Source organism: Macrosteles quadrilineatus, unplaced genomic scaffold (assembly GCF_028750875.1).
Source record: "Macrosteles quadrilineatus isolate MER2022 unplaced genomic scaffold, UCM_ALF_1.0 Scaffold_4__1_contigs__length_99947679, whole genome shotgun sequence".
NCBI lineage: Eukaryota > Metazoa > Arthropoda > Insecta > Hemiptera > Cicadellidae > Macrosteles > Macrosteles quadrilineatus.
Window position 1 is genome coordinate 43,030,231 of NW_026542597.1, and position 24,032 is coordinate 43,054,262.

At 33.6% G+C, this 24,032-nt stretch overlaps 1 protein-coding gene across 1 annotated transcript; it reads left to right on the forward strand.

Moving 5' to 3' along the window:
* Positions 1 to 4,455: 4,455 nt before the first annotated feature.
* On the forward strand, positions 4,456 to 23,700 carry LOC128993547 (nucleolar complex protein 4 homolog). Its single transcript, XM_054417518.1, has 11 exons — positions 4,456 to 4,530; positions 4,588 to 4,741; positions 14,843 to 14,945; positions 15,598 to 15,812; positions 17,575 to 17,812; positions 19,240 to 19,425; positions 19,625 to 19,685; positions 20,398 to 20,508; positions 21,131 to 21,294; positions 21,933 to 22,126; positions 23,474 to 23,700. Exons 2-11 carry the CDS (start codon positions 4,589 to 4,591, stop codon positions 23,624 to 23,626), a joined length of 1,578 nt encoding a protein of 525 aa, XP_054273493.1. The 5' UTR covers positions 4,456 to 4,530; position 4,588; the 3' UTR covers positions 23,627 to 23,700.
* The last annotated feature ends 332 nt before the right edge of the window (positions 23,701 to 24,032 follow it).

The following is a 24,032-nucleotide window of genomic DNA, read 5'->3' on the forward strand; positions in this document are numbered from 1 at the left end:
TGCACCTATTCTAAATGTTATGACATGTATGGAATGTTTTGTGCAAATAAAGTAAAAAAAAATGTATATATATGGTACGGTAACATTTATTTATTTTGGTTCAGTCATAATCCACCATTTTGTAAATTTTTAAAAATAACTCTGAGCCCCTTGATATTTTTTTGAAACCTTGTATGAAATTAAAGGTTTTTGTCGTTTAAAAGTTTCTAAATTAATGTTAAGCAAACTTATTTCAAAATGGCGGCCTTTTGGAATGTTCAAAGTACAATTTTGTGAAAATCAGCTTGGAGCTTGTAAATCAATATTACATACAAGATTGAATTTAAAGCACTTCTAAACCCAAATCCATTAAGATCGGTTAACAAATAAAGTTTTGGCAATTTTCATTGATTCCAATTTAAAAATTGTGAAACATCTAGAATGAAAAATTCGGTTTTTTCCACCACTACCTGAGGCTAAGACAGGTGAGGCTTTTCAGGGTTCCCACGGACCTGGAAAGTCAGGGAAACAGGTATAGGGTCAGGGAAGGTCAGGGAAAGCTTTTAAACAAGGCCGCAAGTCAGGGAAAAACTTTAAAACTAATGTTAAGTCAGGGAAATTTACTAAAAACTTCTATAGATTGCGTTAATTATTTGGACGATTAGTTATATTGAAATGAGATAGTTGCTGAAAACGTGAAAAGATGACCAAGTTCTGAAAAATCTGGTGTGTTTGTAATTTTTATTACCATTTTTTGTTTTATTTAGAGTTGTAAGTATTTTATTTAGAATTTGATTTCTTATTTGGTATTGTATTAATAAATATCTCCGCCACAGCAACCCTCAGATTAGGCAAATTTCTATTTACCTGGCTGGATTTCTAAAATATTCCTTTAAAATTATTTCCAATTCAATTAAGATTAATTTTAATAAGTACATAGGTTTGATGCTACAGAAAATACGTATAATAAGTAGTGTTTTTTATTCAAATCTTGATAGCTTAATAATCTTAATATGAAATAAACGAATTTGTCAAAACAAAAAAAGTAAATCGGTCGGCGGTCTAGGTCCTATCATGAGTAGTGATGGCAAAATTTCTCAAAACATCGTTGAGAAAAATAATGTAAAAGAAGGGGGGAAATGCTAGTGGCGCAAGTAAACAACATTCTGACAACAAAAGAACACAATAAAACTAAAACTATAAAATTAACTTATTTTTTTATAGTTTATTTAACACTGATATTTTAAAATTTTGATTTTGATTTGAAACATCACAGAAAAATATAAGAATGTTAAATAAAAATAAATCCTGAGTAGGCCTAGTATGTTTTATTTGTCTAATGAACGTTTTAACTGAAAATAAAATGTTAAATTAACATAGAATAAAAAGAACCTCATATTACATGTTATAACGTTGGTGTATAATTTCAAAATATGTCAAATAAAATTTAAATATAACTTAATACCAGTAAATATAGTAAAATTATACTGCTGTTCTGTAGCAAGAGCAAGCAGGCCAGCAAAGAGTAATTAATTTGTAGCGAGCTGTCGTCTGCCGTGTCCATCTCGTTGGCCCGTTCAGACTATTTTTTTCTTTACCTAGTCAGTTAATTTATACTGTTAATGTAAAATTTCGTTCAAAATAAAAATATAATAGCTCGAACAATGCATTTCTGGTTCTGGTTTGGCAAAAATCTACATAAATAACCGCTGATAACCCATAAAGAGCAAGCTCGATGTTTTTGGGTGAACACATTGAAGCTCGATATATTTATATCGTACTGCAAAAATTGATGTTAAAACATCGATGATTGAAACGATAAAAATCGATGTTTCGAAAAGATCGATATTCATTTGCCATCACTAATCAATCATGAGGCGGTACTAAAATGAGGTGTAGGCCTAATGGCGGCTATGGGGATGGTAGATGTCGTATTTAATAAAAAAAGTTGTTTTTTAAGCGAGAAATACCTAAATAACTAGGTACTTAACTTATACCTAAATATTAAGAAAACTCACAGTACCTAAAATATGCCATGGTCAAAGAAATTAACAGAAATCGGTTAGGAAATTCACTTAAGCTATTTTTGTGAGAACCCTTTAAGAGCTAGTTATAATAATTCTAACGCTAATAATTTCCCCAACTTTGCTGCACTCAATCATGGTTCACATTTTCTTTTTATAAGCAGAAAAGCCTTATTGAAAATACAGTAACAGAGCAGGCACACATAAAACATAATAATTAACCACGACTGTCTCTAGGAGGGAGAGTGAGAGTGTCTGCATGCTAACACTCAAAACCAATCAGCGTTTGATAGCATTTTAATGAAACTTCACTTACATTTTTATATCCTCTCAATTTCCTTTATTACCTATATAAATTCAAATTTATTTTAAAAATTGAAATCTTTCTACACATTGTAGTCTGCTGTAGAACAAAGAATAATTTTACATTAAATTTTGCAAGTTTGTTTAAACCTAATTATGATAATTGTTATATATAGGTGGTTTATATAATATTAATAGAAAATTTTATGGCTGTTAAAAATATTAAATATAGCACTTGATTTTCCAAATTGAATTTCTTCCAAAATTTCTCAACTTGTTGAGGAATTGTTCCTCTTGATCCAATGAGTAGTCCATATACTTCAAATTTACATATTTTATATTTCTCCGAATAATAGGGGATAGTTTTCTTATAAATATTTACTTTTTCTTCGTGGACTTCCTGTGGCTGAATTTCATTTGTCTCAAGACGAACTGTTGAGTCTATAATGAGACCGAAATCTTTCTCCTTGTCTATAACAATGATGTCACTCCGCCTCACAGAGCCCTCTTCTATAGCCGTGACCTCTTCATAGACCTCGTAACTTTTCTTTTGAATGCATCAGCTATGATTTTTCTTATGGTATGGTGGCGGGTATTTCGTAGAAGACTAGGTACTAAATGGGCACTTTCCAAGGACGTGGGCAAGAGTTTCGAGTTTCAAGAATAAATTTCTCAGATACAGGACAATGCCTGCACTGGTTCCCGTCCCTGGATCTCCCATGAAGACTTCTAAAGAGAAATAACGTCTCCGACCATTTTCAAGTATTGTTTGAACTCAGCTTCTGTGAGGCCACAACCTCTAGCCAAATTTGTATTGATCTTGTTACATTCTTTGAAAAGAATAATATTTTACCTAGCTGTGTGTGCCCGTTCTACGCACGGGGATCTTATCGTAGTCAGTTGAAACCTTGAACAGCGATTGGTTTGCATATTTTTGTTGAAATTAAAGAAAATAACTACTGTTTATACAGGAAAGATTAATTGTATTTAGACATTTTGCTATGTTCACATCTTACTACTTATTTTGACCCAAGAAATCACTACGTAAATTATGTCGCTAAACAGGCAGTTTTGATTCAAAGTGCTTAACAAGTTAAATCTTCAAGGTTTCATAAACTTAGCGAACAGGCACTATTATAGAGATAGGCCGGTAACTTCCCATATCATCAGGACTTCTTAAAAATTGGTAGGCCTACAGTTTTAGTGACTTTCAATGCATCGGGAAAAAACCCCGTGGGACATGCAGACATTGAGCACTTGTGCGATGGGGAGGGGATCACAGCGATGATATCGGCAACATGTTTCAGAACAATAATGTCTATATAGTCGAGTTCTTAACTATAACTGTTTAATTATTTAGATGATAGTTTGTTTGAGGCGTTACATTAGACCAGTTATTTATAAAGTGGTGGTATATGTCCAAAAAAGTAGTAGGATTGAGTATAAACCTAACCTAGAGAGCCCACCGCTATACTGTTAGTCGGTACCGCTTTTGACGACGTAGTTCGGGCCGCTGACGCTTGGGTCGTGGTAGGCAATGGTTATGTCTATACTCAATGGTAGTAGGCTAATGGGTCAATACAATAAAAAATACGTAATTCTTGGTTCGATATTATTTTCCATACGATAGAGCTTCATATCAACATTTATTTGTACTTTTTTCAGGTTGTTTTCGAGAATCAAAGTATAACCATAGATAAAACATACATATTTTACCTATGGTACATAAAACATACATGTTTTATCTATGGTATATACAGTAATGAGTGCTAGTGGAGAAGGGTCCCTTCATTCTTTAGGAGCTAATGCTGACTTGCACTCTTTATGAGCTAACGGGTTTTATGCGTTTAAACCTTTTAATTGAAAGCTCCGAATCCGAAAGAATTCGAACTGTCCAATTGGTCCGAAAGAATTCGTAGCAATTGCAGGTAGAAATAATTTTTCGGAGCAATTGCAACTAAATGTGGTTTGGATTTAAATGAGTCGGGGCTGTATGACCCAAACACAAAAGCCTGCCTCTCAGAGATCGGAAAAGCCCCCGTTCTCGACGCGATCGCGATCACGTCGTGTTTGTGTTGTTTGGATTTGCTCCAAACCATTATTAGGATTAGGTTATGTTTGTTTACTAAACTGTTGAGTGTTTGTGTTGTGTTGACTTTTCTATCAGATCAATCATCAATCGCGTCCGAGAATACTAACTTTATCTGAAAGAAAAATAATTAGGTTAAGTATTTTTTCTCTAGCAGTTATCGAAGTTTTATCAATATTATAGAACTATAATAATGAAGAGGAAATCCACCGAAACTTCAACAGGCAAACATCCAAAGAAGAAAGGAAAATGCATTACAGAAACTAAGTTGAAAGAGATGATATCAATATTTTTAAGTGACAAAAAACATTCAAATATATTGATTGATATTCTAGCTCAATTTCAGGTAACTTAAGATATATTAAAATATTTAAATTGTTTTACCTAGGCTACCTAATCTCTACACATTTAAGTTTTTTGTCATAGGTAAGCTTAGTCCTAGCCTACAATCACATCTTTTCTAAATAGGCCTAGGCCTCAAATTAAGCTTGGGGCCTAAGTTAATACGTTAGTCCACAGGTAAGTTAACTGGTGACATCGCTATTTATTAATTTTGACTAACCTAGGCTATTTTGCAGAACTTTGATACACAACTCCAATGGTTTAAAAATGATGTTAATTAACTTACACAACTGATTCTTCCATTATAAATTCAATCAATCAATCAATCAAAATATCTTTATTTCATAATATGCAAACATATAGTTATATGAAATAGAGTCATGGGAACTAAAACTAAGTGAGATGGTTATTCAAAGTAGGTTAACACATAAGGTTAAATTGTATTCTAAATTATTAAGAGAAAGAGTCAAAATCAAAAGATTCAAGAACAAAACTCCCCGATAGAAAAGAAAGCTGATTGGATTAGAAATGCTTTTGCCAAATTTAAAAATCTGTTTGTATTATTTCTTTCTTTTTTGATATTTTGTGGCAAAAGATCAAAATATTTGTTTCCTTTATAGGTGATTTTTTTTTTAAAGAGCTCTAATTTATGATGTTCAACCAATCGATGGGGTCTTGTATTATAGCTATGGACAGTATTACCAAATGTTAGTTTATTGTTAGATACTACAAATTTTATTGTTTCAAAAATAAATAGGCTGTAAACTGTAAATATTTTCAATTTGGAAAAATCATTTTTAACTACATCAGATTTTTTGTTTAGATTCAAAATTACCGTTAATGCCCTTTTCTGTTGGAGTAATATTCTATCCATGTTTAATTTAGAGGTTGACCCATAGATGCAGATACCATAAGACACATGTGAATGGATTAAGGCAAAATATATTGTTTTTAAAGTTTCAATATTGCAAGAGGTTGCCATTTTCCGAAGAGCATACAAACCACTTGTTGTTTTTTTAACTACATGATTTACATGGTCATTCCACGTTAGGTTTTCATCAATAACTAATCACAAAAAAGTTGTTTTCTCTAATTGATCTATTAAGTTTTCTTCAATGAATATTGTGGGATTTAATTTTTGCTTAGTCTGTTTGGTTGTAAATGTTACAAAATTTGATTTTTGTGAATTCAGCAGAAGGTTTTTACTATCAAAAAAGTCTTTAATCATTGATAAGTTAATATGAGATGCAATTTCTAGGTTTTCTTTACTATTGGCAGTTACAATCATGTTAGTGTCATCGGCATAGAGACAAATTTTATTGTTCTTGTCCCATATCACCCCTGGTAGACCCTTCAGGTAACAGAGGAATAACAAGGGACCTAGAATTGATCCCTGGGGGACTCCATATTGTATGTTTAGCAAGCTCGAACTATATGTCTCCTTATATATAGGTTTTGAATTATTAAAATAATGACTTATTTCTACAAACTGTTTCCTATCTGAAATGTAAGATTTAAACCATGCCAATTCTGTACCTTTAACTCCAAGAGAGCTTAGTGTATTTATGAGAGTACTGTGGTCTACAGTGTCAAAGGCTCTAGACAGGTCCAAAAAGATACCAATGACTTTTTCACCTTTATCAATCGAATTTATGATTGACTCAACAAATTCCACACCTGCTGTTATGGTGGACTTCTTTCGTCTGAAACCATGCTGCTGCTCATCTAAGAGACAATTTATTTCAAGGTGATCTAAAAGTTGGTTGTACACAATCTTCTCTAAAATTTTTGAAAATACAGGAAGCAATGATACAGGCCTATAGCATCTGACATCCTCGGGGTCCCCCTTTTTAAAAATGGGGATTACTTTTGCTACTTTAAACTGGTCTGGAAAAATACCTGACATTAATGAGTGATTAATAATATGAGTCAAAGGAATGGATATGAATTGCCATGATGCCTTAACTATTGTGATAGGAATATCATCATTCCCGGTGGAAAGCTTATTTTGCAGTGATGATAATATTTTTCCTACATCATTTTCTGTTACTGTTTTAAATTCAAACTAGTGAACCGGTGCGGCTCAATGCCCCGCAAAAACATATGAATAAAAAAAAATCATCGTGTTATATATTGACTCGTCGAAAATTAAATACAGTAATAATAAAGCATTATAAGGGAAGCAATCCAGCCATTTTGTAGCTGTATGCGTATTATATTTAGTAAATTAATAAGTGTTCAAGTTCAAGTATGTTACAGGGTAAAGATTTTTAAAAACACATTTAACAAAACATTTTATCATATCAAACCAATAGGCAGTGAACGTAGCATATACCTAGCATATTTTGAGGGTCATAACAATGATGTTTGAAGAAAACACTTTTAAAAATAAACACTAAAAAATAATATTTTTTTCACAAAAGCACTTCCATAAATACTTACGATTTTAGTCTTAACGTTACCTTCAGTAATATTACCCTGGTCAGAATTTTCCGTAATGAATGTGCTGATCCTACTATTAAAAGATACAGCCTTACTTAAAACAACATATACAGTATATAGTTGCTCATGACTGAAATTGGTCTGGCTAAGAACATTGCTGCTCTTTAATTAATGTGCTTGTGCTGCAAATGCCAAAGATAACAGAAATTAGCATCTTTCCATTTCAAAAGGTAACTTTGTTTCAGACGGGCAAAATTTTTATCCTCGAAATCAAAATATGTCCTTACTTATTTGTTCCATGTTAGGACTTTATATTCTACTTTACATTGTTGTTAACCATTCTGATCACATGAAGCCTTGTGCCATTAATGAGGCCCTTTTTTATGTATTAATATCAATAAAACCACTGCCTCCTTTTATTAGTATAATCTGTGTCTTGGCAATCCACTGACCTCTATATAAAAACTCAGTTGGATTTTCTAGATGGGTGCCTCTGCCTTCGACTGTTTTCGAGGACCCACTCTTTCCCTAGGCATACTGACAATTAATTACCTAACTTGTAAAGTTCATGTAGTAATTCATTAATACTGTTAGTTTATAAAGAAAATTTGATAAAATGTACTTGGCTTGGTGCTTTCATAACTGCAAACTCAAAATACACCCACAAGTAAAAAAGAATCAAGTTATTGGTTAAAAAAAACAAAAAAAAACTATATTGTGTAAAAACATTATTCACATGAATTAGATGATTTGTTTGATTTCTCGATCAGCTGTTTCGTTTCTAATGAATTAATAATGTCAAAGATTTGTGATTTTAAATACATAAATTATTATAGTAAAGTTTTCTAAATATGGTAACTTATTCTCAACTAAATTTTACTATTCCCAACATGAAAATAAAGTAGAGAGATCCATTATGAGTAAAGTTTAAGGCACACAATCCTTGATTGAAATGTAGTATACATTAACAGTCATAATACACAGCAATTATTATGTAGTAGACTTTGACTATTTTCAAGTAACAAACATATGTTTCTGTAAATAAAAATTATCTCCCTTGTTATCCTTATGGAGAAATACGAAACTTTAAAGGGCCCCAGGGCCTCACTCTTTAATTATTTCCTTAAAAAGAAAGTTTCCTGCACAACTTCACGTTACGCTCTTTCCAATGACACTAAAAACATGTCTATCGGTTCAGTAGTTTCGGAGGAGTAATTGTCACAAAAATCGTGCTTGCGTATTAAATAAGTACGAGAGGTCGTCCAGTGGTCGAAACTCGACCAAAAATACGTAATGTACTCACTTATCTATTTTCACCCCACACTGTAAATAAAACATGTGATTTGAGTTTCTTCCATTTGTTTTGGTTTTCTGTTTATATTTCGTTGTTATTTTCGTTACCAGCATGGCAACGCATAAGATCCATGTTAATATTTTCAAATTTTTAAACTCATTTTTTGTGCTTATCTTTGAGCCTATTTAAATTTATAAAGGGATTCTGCACACCTACAGGAAAATAGTTTTCTAACGGTATGCGTAGATTTTCCCTACGATGAACACGAGCTGAGAAAAAAGGTTTTAAAGAAACATGCTTGCCTATTAATATATAGATAGATAGATGTGATTTTGGAAAACACATTGGTCGGATTGCAAGTGGTTGTTAAGTGATTTGATTTTATGTTGGTTATAATTAATTCTTTAACAGCATTCACAAAGAAGTTATTAAATGTTTCACAAATCATAACTGGTTCTGTAATATATTTATTTTTATAAAATATTTTTAGGTTTTTATTTATCTTAGAAGGTTTGCATGTTTCTGCATTTACCAGATTCCAAGTAGTTTTAATTTTATTTTTTGAGCTCATGACTTTTCTCTCAAAATATCTCTTTTTATTGTTTATAATCTGATGTTTGAGTTTTTTTTTCTTATTTTTGATTACTAATTTTAGATTTATATCTTTATGTGTTCTAAACTGTGATTCTAGCTTAACAATTTCAGATTGCTTTGTTCTCAACACTTCATCAATCCATTTATTAGCTTTATATTGTTTTTCAGTAACATATTGCTTTGGAAAGTGAACATCAAAATAGTATTTAAAAATATTATAAAAACTATAATACTTAGTAAAGACAGTAGATTGGAAAACAGCAGACCAAGACTCAGAACTTAAACTTTTACAAAAAGAATGTATATTATTACAATCAAACTTTCTTATTTTTTTCTGATCAAATTATTTTTTATTGCTTTAATATTCTTAAACTCCATAATTTGGCCATCGTGATCAGATATATGAGTTACTATACCCGTTACTCTAAAATGGCTAGGGTCAATATTAGTTACAAAATTATCAATAGCAGTTTCTGAGTGGTCTGTTACCCTTGTAGGGAAGTCAACCAAGTACTTCATATTAAAACTAGACAAAATATTTACAAATTTCTTACATCTACTATCTTTAGTTAATACATCTATATTGAAATCGCCTGTAATTATGATATTTTTGTATTTTTTGTTCAAGACATTTAAGAGTATTTCAAAATTTTCAAAAAACACATCTAAATTTGAACTTTTAGGTGATCTATATAAGCAACCAAGTACAAAAGTGAATTTACTAGTTATTATTTCTACTAAACAGCATTCAAGTTCTTTCTCTACAAGTAAATCCTTAATAGCAGGAATATCAACACATTTAAAATTGACATTATCTTTAATTAGGATTACAACTCCTCCCCCTCGACCCAAACTTCGGGAAAAATGAGATGCTGCCACATAGTTTGAAATATTTAGCAAAACAATTTCTTCTGGTGTCATTTTATGTTCGCTCAGTGCAATAATATCTGGTTTGGTCTCGTTAAGAAATATTTCAAGAAGGTTTTGGCGGGAGGGAAGGTGTTGAACATTGTGATGTATAATTGAGAAATTATTATTGAACTTACTACTGCTATGATTACTTGCAATTTGTCTAGTTTTACTTTTAGCACTTATTTTGTGAGGGATGTTTAGTTTCAAAGTTGGTATTGTTAGATTGGTGGAGTTACTGGAATCAATAGGGAGTTTAAAGGCAGGAAAATATTGGATTGACTGTCATTAGTGGTGAGGTAAGGCGCAGATGGTTGGAGGTTATCAGGGTCACTAATTATACATTTGCTCTTTAAGAGAAGTGGACTTGTGCAGGACTGAGACTCACACACTTTCACAATACTTTGCTTTTGCACTGCACTCTTTACCACTTCACTATACTCCAGAGGACCAGGTACCAGCCGAGGAGAAGTGCTGCCAGCAGACATGGTCAGTGGTGGACACTCGTGAGTGTGAGGTGTAGAGGTGGTGATGTTGTCACGGTCAGTTGTGGTGGAAGTAAGTAAGTTGGTCTCCTTAGATTTCAGTGGTGTTTTCTGGTGTTTAGGTTGTGACGTGGAGGAAGAAGACTGCTCATCTTTGTGGGATTGAATTTCTTTACTCAGTTGTTGGAGAAAGCTGGAGTGAGAAAGTCCATTCCACAATCTTCTCTTTGCACTTGGTTGGTCGCAAGACAGCACACAGATTGTTGCATTTGTTGTTTCATGCAGTCTTCGAACATTCTTGGAGAAGTGTTTCAGCTGAATGTGGTCCCGTACGCAACCCATGGGCGAACATATTATTGTCTCAAATTTCTTCTTCGAAAAATCTTCAATGAGCTGAATGAACGCCTCGTCGTAGTCTTGTACAGTTGGCTTGCCACAGTACTCCTCTTTTGTGACCAGGCTGTATACTGTTGCTCCATTTGGCACCTTTTGACACGTCAATTTTGTATTAATGAAGTCAACTTCTTTCGGCCTACCAAATTGTTGTCTGAATGCAACTGCCACACCGGCAGTCATATTCCTTTCATGGCTGATATCTCTGGATATTGTGTGGGCAAACGCAACAGATGGATCCCCTTTGATTAGGCTGATGGCTTTTCTCATGTCCATTTCTATAACATTAATGTCATGTTTTCTTATGCCTGGCATTTTTTCCTTCCAAGTGACATTGGTGTTAAGCTGTGTTTTCCGCTTCTGTTGGGGAGTAATCATGTTCTTTATCATAGCTGCCAATTTTATTTTACCCTTTTTGTTAAGATGTAGTCCATGCGTTGTATATAGGTGGCGAGGAAGCTCATTCAGGGGAAGAAATTTAGCGTGTTCATGCTGAATCAGAAGTTGTTCCAAGTCAATATTTATGTATGATATTCTTCTATTTAATCCTAGTGTGTGATGTCTATAAGGCAGAGCAGAGACGATGACATTTGTGTGATTTGTCTTGTTCAACATTGTTCTTATAGTTTCACAGTAGCTTAACTCAGCCTGTACAATTTCATTATTTGACCCTCCTAGTACAATGACTGTATCGGCTTTTGTAAATAATTTGGTAAGCTCTTCTACTTTAATAAGAACCTCCTCCATCGTAGCATTTGGTTTAAAAATACAGTTTATATTGTAGTCGTTCCCTTGCCAGATAGATGATAGGTTTTTACTAAGGTATCTCCCATGACTGTCTGCTAAAATAAGAATATTCTTTTTATTATTTTGGTGCTTGGGGAGGGGTGGGATTGTCTTTGTGTAGCTTACAGGCTTAAGGGTTTTTAATTTTTCTTTTTTTGTAGTTTTGTCATTAGATCCATGTTTGGGGCTATGAGTAGTCTTGTTATTAATATTTCTGTTGGTAGACACAGTCTCAGTGGTTGTTAGGATCTGTGGGTTATTAGGATGTGTTAAATTAACTTAATCATCAGGGATATTTATGATTGAATTATTTAGGATTAAATTCATGATCAGTATTGTATGTTTTATTGGTATTTATTCCGTATAGGTGCCTCCAAACGAATTTTTAATTTTGATATCTTACTTTATATTTTTTTACCTCCTGAATCCAAATATACCATTATTTTTCACCGCTGATGAATATTTCTCAAGATATCACCGTAAAAACATACTTAACATTACAATAAACAAGATAGGATGGATAACATTTCAAGTGATTCTGTAGTCAAATAACTTAATGTTCTTCTGTTTGAAGTGTAATGAGAAAAACACTTCAAATTACTTTTTCAAAAATGCTTGCATTTTTGAAATAGCAATTTGATGTGTTTTTTCTGGATTTTAATTTTACAAAAACAGTCTGCAGGCGACATAAACTAACAACTTGATACATTATAACCTAATAACTTACCTAATCTAACCTAGCCTACATTCAAAGGACTTAATGCAGTCACCAATTCACATAAAGCACGACCTATCACCCTGACATGCCTTTTCTGACATCAAAAGGAGTTTGCTTACACATTCTAGAGGTTTGGTTAGGTTAGGTTATGTTAGAATAGCACCATTTTATTATGTAATTTCTAAACGGTGAAATATAAATCAACAAATCATTAATAAGGATAAAATACTGGTAACAATAACACATTATTAACTAGTTGGTCTTAGAAAGTGAAAAGTGTAACTTAGTCAGGTGATTTTCATATTGCAGAATCCGAGTTAGCTAATTAAAGTTGTCACCTCCATTTGCTTGACTATGATTGAAAACAATCAGCTGGTTGGTTTACTTAAACCATAGCTCATTCCACTTATAATAAATGTCATCCATCCTACCTTGTTTATTGTAATGTAATATTATTACGGCGATATCTTGAGAAATATTCATCAGCTGTGAAAAATAATGGTATATTTGGATTCAGGAGGTAAAAAACTATAAAGTAAGATATCAAAATTTAAAATTCGTTTGGAGGCACCTATACGGAATAATTACCATGTTTTTTTTAAATTTACAGTCAACTTAAGGTAAATGTAACTTACCAGTAGTTGACACCGAGCCAGTAGTTGAAACTTTACAAATCTAACACTAATAACAAGAGTTCATGTTAAAGTTCCTTTGTGTTCAATATATTAAAAAAACTTCATATTTTTATAGCCTCGCCTCGTTTTCCTCGTCACAAACGGATGAGAACCTCTTTAGGGAAGGAGTAGGGGGCGCATGACGTCACTCTTCTCTTGAGGGAACACCATTACCGTAACGAGACAATTTGATTGCAGCGGCGTTCATGGCGTAGTCGACCACTGGAGTATACCCTGTCATCTTTTGGTGCATAAGCCTGAACTCTTATTTTCTTAGTAGGCCTATTCTAAAGTTATTAGGCCTATTGTCATGTAATGGCACAAAATTCAACAACCAAACTAAGCCCAACAGATCTATAACTTATAACTTAGGCTATTATTTGTATTACAGTTTCAAGACTTTAAGTTTAGTTTTATGATAAAATGTCACCTAATAAGGGGAGTATGCCGTTCTATAGCCAAGATCAAATTACATAAGGCCGTTGAAGACGCGACAGTAGGGAAAGTATCAGTGGCTAGTGCCACAAAACCAAATCAGATGACGAAAATATAAGTATTGTAGCCTTTATAAGAATGGTTAAAAGAATCAAAGTGTCAACTACTGGTAGGTACGCTGGGTGTCAGCTATTGGTAAGATTAGATCCAAAAATTTGTGTCAACTACTGGTACATGTGCAAACTATTACATTAATAAACAAATCATTATTTTGTTAATTTAATTCAATAAAAATGTATATATTAGTTTAATATACAAATTCTAATGTCTGTTTATCACTAATTGTTTTCTAAATTCCATTAATTGATTTCCATCCATCAATTCCATTCCATTGATTTGAGAGTTTTATGACTGCATATTCCATCCCTAAAGTGTTACTACTGGTGCGTTTACCTTAGGCCCATAAAAATTAAAATTCTTGAATTTTTAGGTGTTAATCCAGGGTGCATATTTTTATTTAGGCTAATTTTTGTGTGTTTTATCGATTGAATTAATCTGTATTTTCTCTTTTTGTATTCATTATAATAATAACTTAAGTTAAGTTTTATTCTGTCAACTAACATAAACGTTTATTGATATTTCAAATCTTGGTTTACGTAAGATGATCGGGTCATTGTATTGGCAATAATGGCTGCCGTTTCAAATGAGTTGCTGCAATCCACCCTTCAGCCAGATTACAATTGAACTATCTCAACTTACAATTCAGAGACAGACTAGGCCTAGACATTTCAGTTGAATCAAAGTCCGCCCCGAAGCTGGCCATTATGAGATTACACTACCGGTAGCCTATCAAAAGCAATGATGCCTTAAAAAGATAACATTGTTCGTTGGTACCGATAGGTTTCAGTTTGGCCTATTCGTAAAAATAATGGAGATATATATTAACATTTTAAACTAATCATCTGTAAATTGTAAACAGATCCCTACAGTAATATCTAGAGGAACCTGAATAATTGAAACACCAAGGGAGCTCCCTGAGCTAATGTTGATGAGAAGAGTTAAACAATGGGACTGAAAGCATTGAAAAGTAGGCATAAGCTTACACTCAGAGAATACCACTTTATTAACTTAAATTACCGTACAGATAGTTTTAAGATAATTTGGTGTTACTTGGGTTAACGTTAATTTAATATAGGTAGTTAATCACCAACGGTCACTCAGAATAGGATAGGCTATTATGAAATAATTGTAAACTATAACTTCTCTATATTAAGTTAGTTTAACTACCCTTAAATTGTATATTTTCCAACTTTTTGCTCTAACAAATGGTGACTTATTAAAAGTCTCTTTAATTGTAATTAACCTTTCTTTTTAGAAACCCTCAGAAACTCCGGCAACATGTGTGAATGCTGTAGAAAGTATATTTACCGAAGTGTTAAAGAGAAAGGATATGGCTGTCACAGACTCAGAGAATTCCAGTGAGTTATCTAGACATTAAATAATCCTCCAAAAACAAAAACCAATTTAATATTATAACTTAAATAGTAGTAGGTACAATTCAAACGTAGAAAAATAATCATTATTTACTTTTTTAATTAATAAAATAAAAGCCGTTCCTCTAGCCCCATCTTCACGAGGGGACTTGTGTGCAAATTGCATATCTTATAGTGTCTAAAATTAGTCTCTAAGGCATAACAAATTAATAACTACAAAAGTAACAACACCTCTGTCCCGGAAAACCAATTGGATGTGCAATGTTAATGTTTACACGTGTGTTATTACTTTTATTAACATGGTAATAGGCATGGCGATGCAACGTTGCCATACACTAACACAGTGGCCTTGCATTAGAGGAGGCTATGATAATTTACATACCTCAATCATGTTTCAACAATAAAGTAACCTACTTAACAATGATTTCATTTAATTTAATTTCTCAACATGTTTCATTTAAGCCTAATAATATTCTTGGCATAATAATTATTATTACCTCCTTCACCAAAATGACTTAGTGTATTTAAATAAGTTTCAATCCTTGTTCAATGAGTTGAATCCTGACAAATACCAGGGCAACAGACAGTGGCAATAAGCGTTTCCTCTTTCATCACTTTCCATGTTATGTCTGTGCAGGTGAAGCTGAAAGCCAGTACAAAGATTGGTTAAGAGACTGTTATGAGGAGGCTTGGTCAAAATTATTGATCTGCTTGGAAAAGGGAAAATCAGAATGCAAGTTACAATCACTAAATACATTATTTAAGTTGTTGTCGATAGAAGCTAAATTTCCTGTGATAAAATTGAAAAAGAAGAAAAAGAACAATGTTGGTTTTCCCTTACACAGATTGAAGGCAAGTCTATGTTTTAACAATTTGAAGTAAAATTAGTTATTAGTTTATTAATAGGCCTAGCTTTATTTTTAGGACGTATCTTATCTCGTTCTCTCTTTCAAATTAGCAAGTTATTAATCGTTAAGTTATAAAAAAAGTTAAACAGCTAATCTTTAAATTGCATAACCTGGCTGAGAAAGTTCTTTGAAACAGCTAATAAGTAGTCTCTCAATGTTCAGGCAAACCCAAGTTTCCAAGTGCATAGTGTAGCCTATCGCACCTTAGATTGAGGCAAGCTACCTGACTGCAGGGTAGAAAAAGATGATATCTGGGCTTAATCTGCGAGTAAATACCTTTATCACGCTAGTACCTTGCTAAATACACACACAACATGAAAATTTTTAAAATTCAACTAATTTGCTATCTGTAAAAAAAAAACATGACAGTCTTTAAACCGAGTTATTTTTTGTTTTAAGGTTTTTTAGGTTTTCATCGATCTTAGTAAAATTAATCAAAATCTGGCCAAAATTACTTTTGAGCTATCGTTTTCAATATACATTGACGAATGGCCAGGTATAGTTTAAAGTACGGTATTAAAGTATTTTGATTAAACTTCAGTGTAATCTTTGCTCAATAGTTACAACTGATGGTTATCACTATGTATTCAAATGCAAAATTTGAATTAATTGTGCTTTGGCCTATGGGGACATCAAAATAAAAATACCCCCGCCGCAGCAAACCTGCCGACTAAGCGAATTTCCATTTGTCTGAATTGATTTTCAATTAAATATATTTTAATAACATTAGGTTTGACGAGTACCTAGGTTTGCTGCTACAAGAAACCTAATAAAGTGTGTTTTTGAGTAAAATATTGATAGCTTAGTACAAAATAAATAAATTTGCCAAGTTTGATCAAAATATATCCATAAACAAGCAAATTACAACATTTGACAATATTCTCCATAAGAATAACATGGGAATTTTAAATTTACAATTTTTTTAATTTTCTCCGTTACTAATAATCGAACAAAAATACTTTTATATACTAAATTATTTGTTTTTTTAAGGTCTTTAAAAAGGTCTAAAAAGAAATTGGGAAATTTTGTGTTTTGAGGGTCAAAAGTGAGAAAAACCAATTTTTACCCCATAAAACCCCCCCTAAAGCCCCGTTCCCATGGTCCAATCATGCTGGTTCGCGAACTCATTCAAGTTTATCTCGCTTTACACCTTTAAACCAAATTTCATCAAAATCGGACCAAAATTACTCAAGTTATCGCGTTCACGGACGTATATATATATATATATATATATATATATAAATCTATATATATATATATATATATATACATATATAAAAATTTGAACGAATGGTGTTTTTGGCCTCTGGGGACATCAAAATGAAAAAATAAATCGGTCCCAGGTCTAGGTCTTACCGTGCCACCTACGGTAATAGCTACTTCCCTATAGGGAAATTCGCTAAAAGTAAATCAGTCCCAGATCTAGGTCTTTTAGTGCCGCCTGCGGTAATAGCTTGATCCCTATAAGGGAATTCACTAAAAGTTAGGCCTACTTGATACTGTGTCCATGTCTTCTATGGGAAATTTGCTAAAAGCAACACTAGCCTAAATCTAGCTATTAGTAGGCCTAGTCTAAACACATTTTTCTAAATAATTGTTTGATTCTTAAATCAAGATTTTTTTCCAGCACAATTATTTTATCTCAGCCACTATTGGTTTTACTGATATCTGAGATTTTATTGATAACTGATTAAATTGGTTTTTAGGATATGCTGACATCTTTATACCAGTCGCACACTCTTAGTGAGGAGGTCCTGAAAAGACTATCAGAACTGTTCAACTACAAGGACGTTGAGAGTAACTTGTGGTTGGCGGCAGACGGCGTGTGTAAAGCAGTTACCCAGCAAAACTCTACGGAGAAAACACTTTGGAATCTACTCCTGGTTTTGTCTAAACTACCAAAACTGAAAAAGGGCTCTGAAATAGTCTTGTGTGATATTAAAAGTGAGTTGAATTTACTTTACTTCTGAAGCTACGTTGCCTCTTACTAAGGCATTGGGTGGTCACCCAGAATAGTAGTTTTCATCACTAGTAGCGAAAGTGGCTCTTTTTGGTACGCAATCAAGTCTTACACAGGAGGCGCAGCCGAGCATGGAAATATGATTAGGCCTAAGTACCAAAAAGAACTTCGCTCTCCGCTCTGTGTGGTGAACAACTATTTTCATCACACTGTGGAAATAACCTTGAAATAGTTACAAAATTATACCACATAATTTTACTTTATACAAAGTCGTCATCAATGTTTACATCTCAAGGTTTTACATTGTATTCAAGGTTAGACAGTTGTAGATTTTAAGTAATTAAAATAACATAAAACACCACTGAGCTCTCTAACCCTCCGAGTGTCCCTTGTTTTGGCCTTAATGTCTGCCTATTTTTTGCTCATTTGCAAGGTTTTATTACAACGGATCTGAGAAGCTTGAAAACAATGTTAATTATACTGTTCTATATACCATTTTGTTTGGAAAATCATGGGTTTCAATATTATACATAGAAGATAAGAAACATTTGTTTCAAAACAAATTTTTAGGTAAAAAAAAATTTATTTTGGAAAATTAAAAAAAAAAATAAGTTTGCGCTCAATGAAATTGTATAAATTATAGGCCTATAAATATTTGAAAATAGCCCCTTTGTTCTAAATTTTATGAGGATTACAAATATATAATAATATAAGGAAGTAGACTTGCAAATAAATAAGTTATGGGCAAAAAACAGATTTCAGTACATAGCGTTTAGCTAAGAATGCATAGCCTAACCATAGCTAGGAATCTGGCTGATAATTTACATCAATATTACTACCTACTTCTTTAGGATCATCAATCAGCCCTTCAAAATCACTTAAATCTTCTTATAATGCACCACGTATATCACTACTTTTGATTTTTAACACTAAAACAATGATAAACGTAATAAAACACATCAGTCATCGGTCCGAGGTTAACTAAGCTGTTTACAAATACGCACGTCAGCTGTCTGCTACAATATTTTCTGAACTAAAATGAATAGCGCTTAGAGACAGACCTCCGGAGAAAGCTCTGAATCTGTAAAATAAAACGATACCTAACTCGATCCAGTTCAATCCGATTTTGTCAGTCATAGAGCCTTTGCCGTAAACAGTGTTTATGAGTCGCTGCAGCGACACAAAACACTACACAAAGTGTGTTATGTGTCACTGCAGTGACAAATAACACTCGGAGGGTTAAGCCCGTAATCCTTTAAATTTTAACCATTGACCAACTGAAAAATAGGTTATATAGAACAGCTTCATTTTGGTTTGGCTTGGTGTTACTGCTGAGTTTTACGTTGTTTGTCTCTGTGTTTTAGGTTTCATTTACAACATGGCGATAGATTATTTTATTTTGTTTTGTCAGATGGAGTGCCAGAAGAGAGGTTAGTGCAGGCTGCTGTAGAGAGAGTGTGGAAGAAGCTGTCGGGTTTGCAGTGTTCGCCTCGCACTCATCAGCTGTTGATGGTGGTATTGGTGGAACACATCATGCCCAGGATGGACAACATTATCTTCCTCACAGACTACTTGATGGACGCCTTGGAACGGGATGGTGAGAAAACATCCATGCAACCTGTCTAAGTTGGTTTCACAAAAACTGCTGCACTTTGTTTGCAATAGAATGAAATCTCTACTAATACTCCTTTAACTGTCTTTCTTTGTCCGTTACCTCTAAAATGTTTATTTGGCAATTTTTATTATATGTTTGCCCAATGTTGAATATTCTATATGGCATTGATTTTGTGTTGCAGAATGTGAAATCAGCATGATTGCATTACAAGGTATATTCAACCTGGTCCTCAAACACAACATGTAAGTTCAATGTAGTCTGTATCAAAGGTCTTTCTGTCAAATAGTTGTAAAAGTATTAGTATAAAATCTTCCGTCATTGGAATATTTTGTGATTTAAATTTTGTAGAAAAACGTTTCAAACACTGGTCTTGATATCATCTAATGTCAACTTGTCTTTAGACAGAATGGATAGCCCAATGATAAGTGACATCTGGGTCCAGGCTTGAACTCAAACCAGCCACCTTCAGATTTTAAGACACAACCACTCGGCTACCCAGACAATTACTTTATTAATAGTCTATCATCAGCCATACGTCATAGTGTTTTCTTAGTGATATTTTCAGGGCACTCTGCATATATTTTCAAGGAAGATTTTCCTCACTCTTTTGTCTAAAAATTCTAAACACTACTCAACATAAAGAAATAACTACCAGAACTAATGCATCCCTAATCAATTTTTGTACAAACAATTAATTACAAAAAACACGTTACAGTATTTTGGATGTAACAGCTTGTGTTTGTAATTTAGAGTAGCCGATCTTATTATAAATTTGACATTATTTATGGGTTACTCCTTGATTTTTAACAAATATACAAGGCTCCTGATTCTCCATACCCCCTTAATTTTAACTTCCTCCCAAAATATCATAAGTCTGCGTCCCTGACCATGAGATTGCTATATTTCGCTGATTTTGCTCTAACTTTAGTCTACAATTTGTAATTTATTTTGCAGTGAGTATCCTGACATATTTGGGAAGCTGTATCAACTATTCACTCCAGAAGCACTCAAAGCAAAGTATAAAGCTCGTCTATTTGCTCTTGCTGACGAGTTTCTAAGATCCACGTAAGTATTAAGTAACTCATAAACACTTTATTTAAATATGATTAGGTTTACTATTCTGTCAAGCGAAGCCATGCACAGTATTAATTTCATTTTTTTATATGCAAGACGTTGACAAAACAGATAGTTGTAATGGTTTATTGTTGATAATTAAAATCTAATTGTTACTGTGTACCAAGACAGTATTCACATTTTTGCTAATGATTTTCAAGAATCTTGTTATTATATTATTGATAGAAAACAATTTAGTGTTCTAGTATTGATACAAAACCAATCGAAACAGTGTGACCCTCATAAAATGAATTAAATCATACAAGATTAGTCTTTAAGAAAGAGAATCTAATAGCCATGAATATGTGTTTCAATGTAGACAAATATTTAGTTTTATTATTTTTAACATGTTCGCAATAGTTATTGTATAGATTTCTGAGTTATTCGACCTTGAAGCAACTGGTTTAGATAGGTAAATCAAGATTCTTACACTTTTAATTGTTAAAACTTTTTTTGTTAGGAATTTTTTTGGTTCCAAGCTGTCCAAGGAGAGGGGTCTACTGGAAAACGTACACAATATTAGCCTGATAAGCATGTCCAACCTCATAGTTGTTGATTGTGTACTGTTCCGCAGACATCTACCGCTGGCCCTGGTGGCAGGGTTTGCTAAGCGCTACGCTCGTCTGCTGCTGCATGCTTGTCCACCTGATCAGGTAGTGCTGTTGTCATCTATGGCCAACCTGTTGATACGTCACCCGGACCTGAAGCCTCTCTATCACAACCCTGGTGGAAAAGATGGTGAGAAATTCTTTGAAATGTGTTCAAAATATTCAACAAACTCTAGAGAAAGTTGATGTTTTGATTTAAACTGATGGAATATACAGTGCAGTTGTTTTGTTGGTTTGGTATTTGAAGGGAGATTAAACTCTTTCCCTAGCCTACTGAGAAATTACAAAAGGTTTTCATTGTCAATGGCTAACAGGCATTTAATTGTAAAATAAGGCCATTTGAGACTAGAACAAATAAATAAAGGATGCCTAAAATTAAGGTTGTATTGTAATATATGTGTGTGGGCTTTAAAATATGTTTATTTGCCGTTTGCAAGAGAAGAGGGGATTCTAGTGTAGACTGCTTTAAAATATAATGTCAGCTGTCTAGTTGGGTGTTTATTGATGTCATGATATATTCAATTATTTGAACGGCATGAGTAAGTTTGGACATAGATGTACTATACCATTATTGTACTAAAGTATTGTTGTCAAGTAAATACAAATGACTAAGCAGGTATTAGAGTACAATACTAGGTACCCCTATAAGCTTGAAACTCCCGTAATTCTTAGTTGGATTGTACTCAGCTTTGTAGGCCTAAATGTGCCCATTTCACAACAATGGTTCTACAATGAGGAGTAGACATACTCATGAGGCATATGTACTAGTTGCGGAGGATCCGTACGATGAGGCGGAGAAGGACCCTGTGAAGAGTGGAGCACTCAGCAGCCAACTGTGGGAAGTGAAGCTGATGCAGCACCATCACAGTGACAGGGTCAGCAGACTGGCGATGGTCATCAGCAATGATCTGCCTTCTGTGGAGTACTCCATGGACCCCGTGCTGGACCTCACCTGGGAGAAGGTAGCTCGGTTACGTTTCTTTTGGGAAATTTTTGTTTAAATATGGCTGATTTGGAAACTATTATAAATTAAATACTAAATACAGTTGCATCCAGTGCAGTAGTCCTAGCCCCACTAATCTGATGAGTAGGGTCACAGAAAACGTACTACTATAACCCAGAATGCCAACCGCATGGTAAAAAGCATTAAGCGTTTTGAGAGAGCTTTGCCTGTCAATCCGTAGGCAGCGCCACCAGCGGTTCTATGCTATTGCATGGAAACGCTGGTGGCGCTGCCTACGGATTGACAGGCAAAGCTCTCTCAAAACGCTTAATGCTTTTTACCATGCGGTTGGCATTCTGGGTTATAGTAGTACGTTTTCTGTGGTAGGGTAAACTAGTGGTGTGTGAATACTCAGTAGTTAACTTAGAGGTCTCCAGACCCAGATATCCCATTTTTCATTAGGCTATGAATTAATGATACTATCTAACTAAAAGGTCAACGTTAGTAACAAGACCAGGGTTTGGACGGTTCCTTTTCATAACGTTAAAATTTTTTTTGGCAAAAAACAAAATAAAATAAAAAATAAAATGACACCTAATCCAGCTTTTCTACCTAACCATGTCTGCCTTCTACACTCAAATATAAAATTATGCAATGTTACTGTACAGATGGTCAAATAAAAACCATTTTGGTTTGTCTTAGCAAACTTATTTGCCATTGCTTTAAAAGGAATTTTTTTAGCTTCTGTCCTTTGCTGTCTGTTATTTGTTGTGAGCCCTTTCGATGCTGTAATTTTTTTTGTAATTTTCCAAAAAATACTAGAGTTATTAACCTTTTTTTGTCCGAAAAATGCTAGGCTTGCCAAGGGTGAAAAATGTAGTGTGCCAGAGAAAAATCGGTAAAAATAAAATTTGTCATCTCAAAAGTGCTAAGGAACGATATATTGGGCCTCGATCGTGTGAGGAATTGAAAGAAACCATCGCTGTTTCGAAACAACACTGAGTCAAGCTATATGCGCATTTAAACTTACACGATGAAAAGTCGCGCCAGCACGATAAATCTTTGCTTGGCACTTTTCAAATGAAACGCTAACAACGATATATCGTTCCATAGCACTTTTCGGGGAAAAGACGCACAACGATATATCGTCACATAGCACTGAAAGGTTTAATTAATCAACATATTAAAATGCTACCAGTTAGTTATTACTCTAAAATAATATTTCTGCTTGTTTAATATTACACTACAAAGTCAATTATATTAGGTTTCAAGTTGACATTTAATTTGAACCAAATCCTTGAATTATATGTTGTAATACCAGCCTTTAGATTTGTATTGAAATATTTAATTATTTTATTGTATTTAGATGATTGAGAAGGAAATCAAATTTTTGGAGAAGAAAATTCCTCAAGTTGCAGCGAAATTCCAAGACAAACCTCTCTCAAGCAAGATGGAAGAAGCAAGGCAGAAAGAAATTAGCTTATTATGGGCTGATTTCAATAAATACTTTGTTTGTTAGTATCTTTATTTGAATGTTTCATCAAATATTGTATCTGTTAATTTTTGTAACTGACAAAAAATTTATTGATTCTAAGAAACAGAATGATGCCTATATCATTTAAACCCCAATTCATCTGTGTTTAGGTGTTTTGTTCTAAGATAAGTTACTGTCCGCGAGAGTAAAGAAGTCCCTTGAGCCAGAGCGATACGCAGCTATGTTTGGAGGGTATCGCGCACTATTTGCAGGCGCTAAGCATCTGGGCGCCTCGCCTCGGTGTCTGTCTGTAAACAACTGTTGTAAACATAATTACTCATATCTTTGTTTTGGTAAGTGGATTATCATCATGTGGTCACGTCCTATTATTCATTTCAGTCTCGTGTGTTCGTGTTTTGTTTTGGAAGGTCCTTTTGTAGCTATGGCTTTA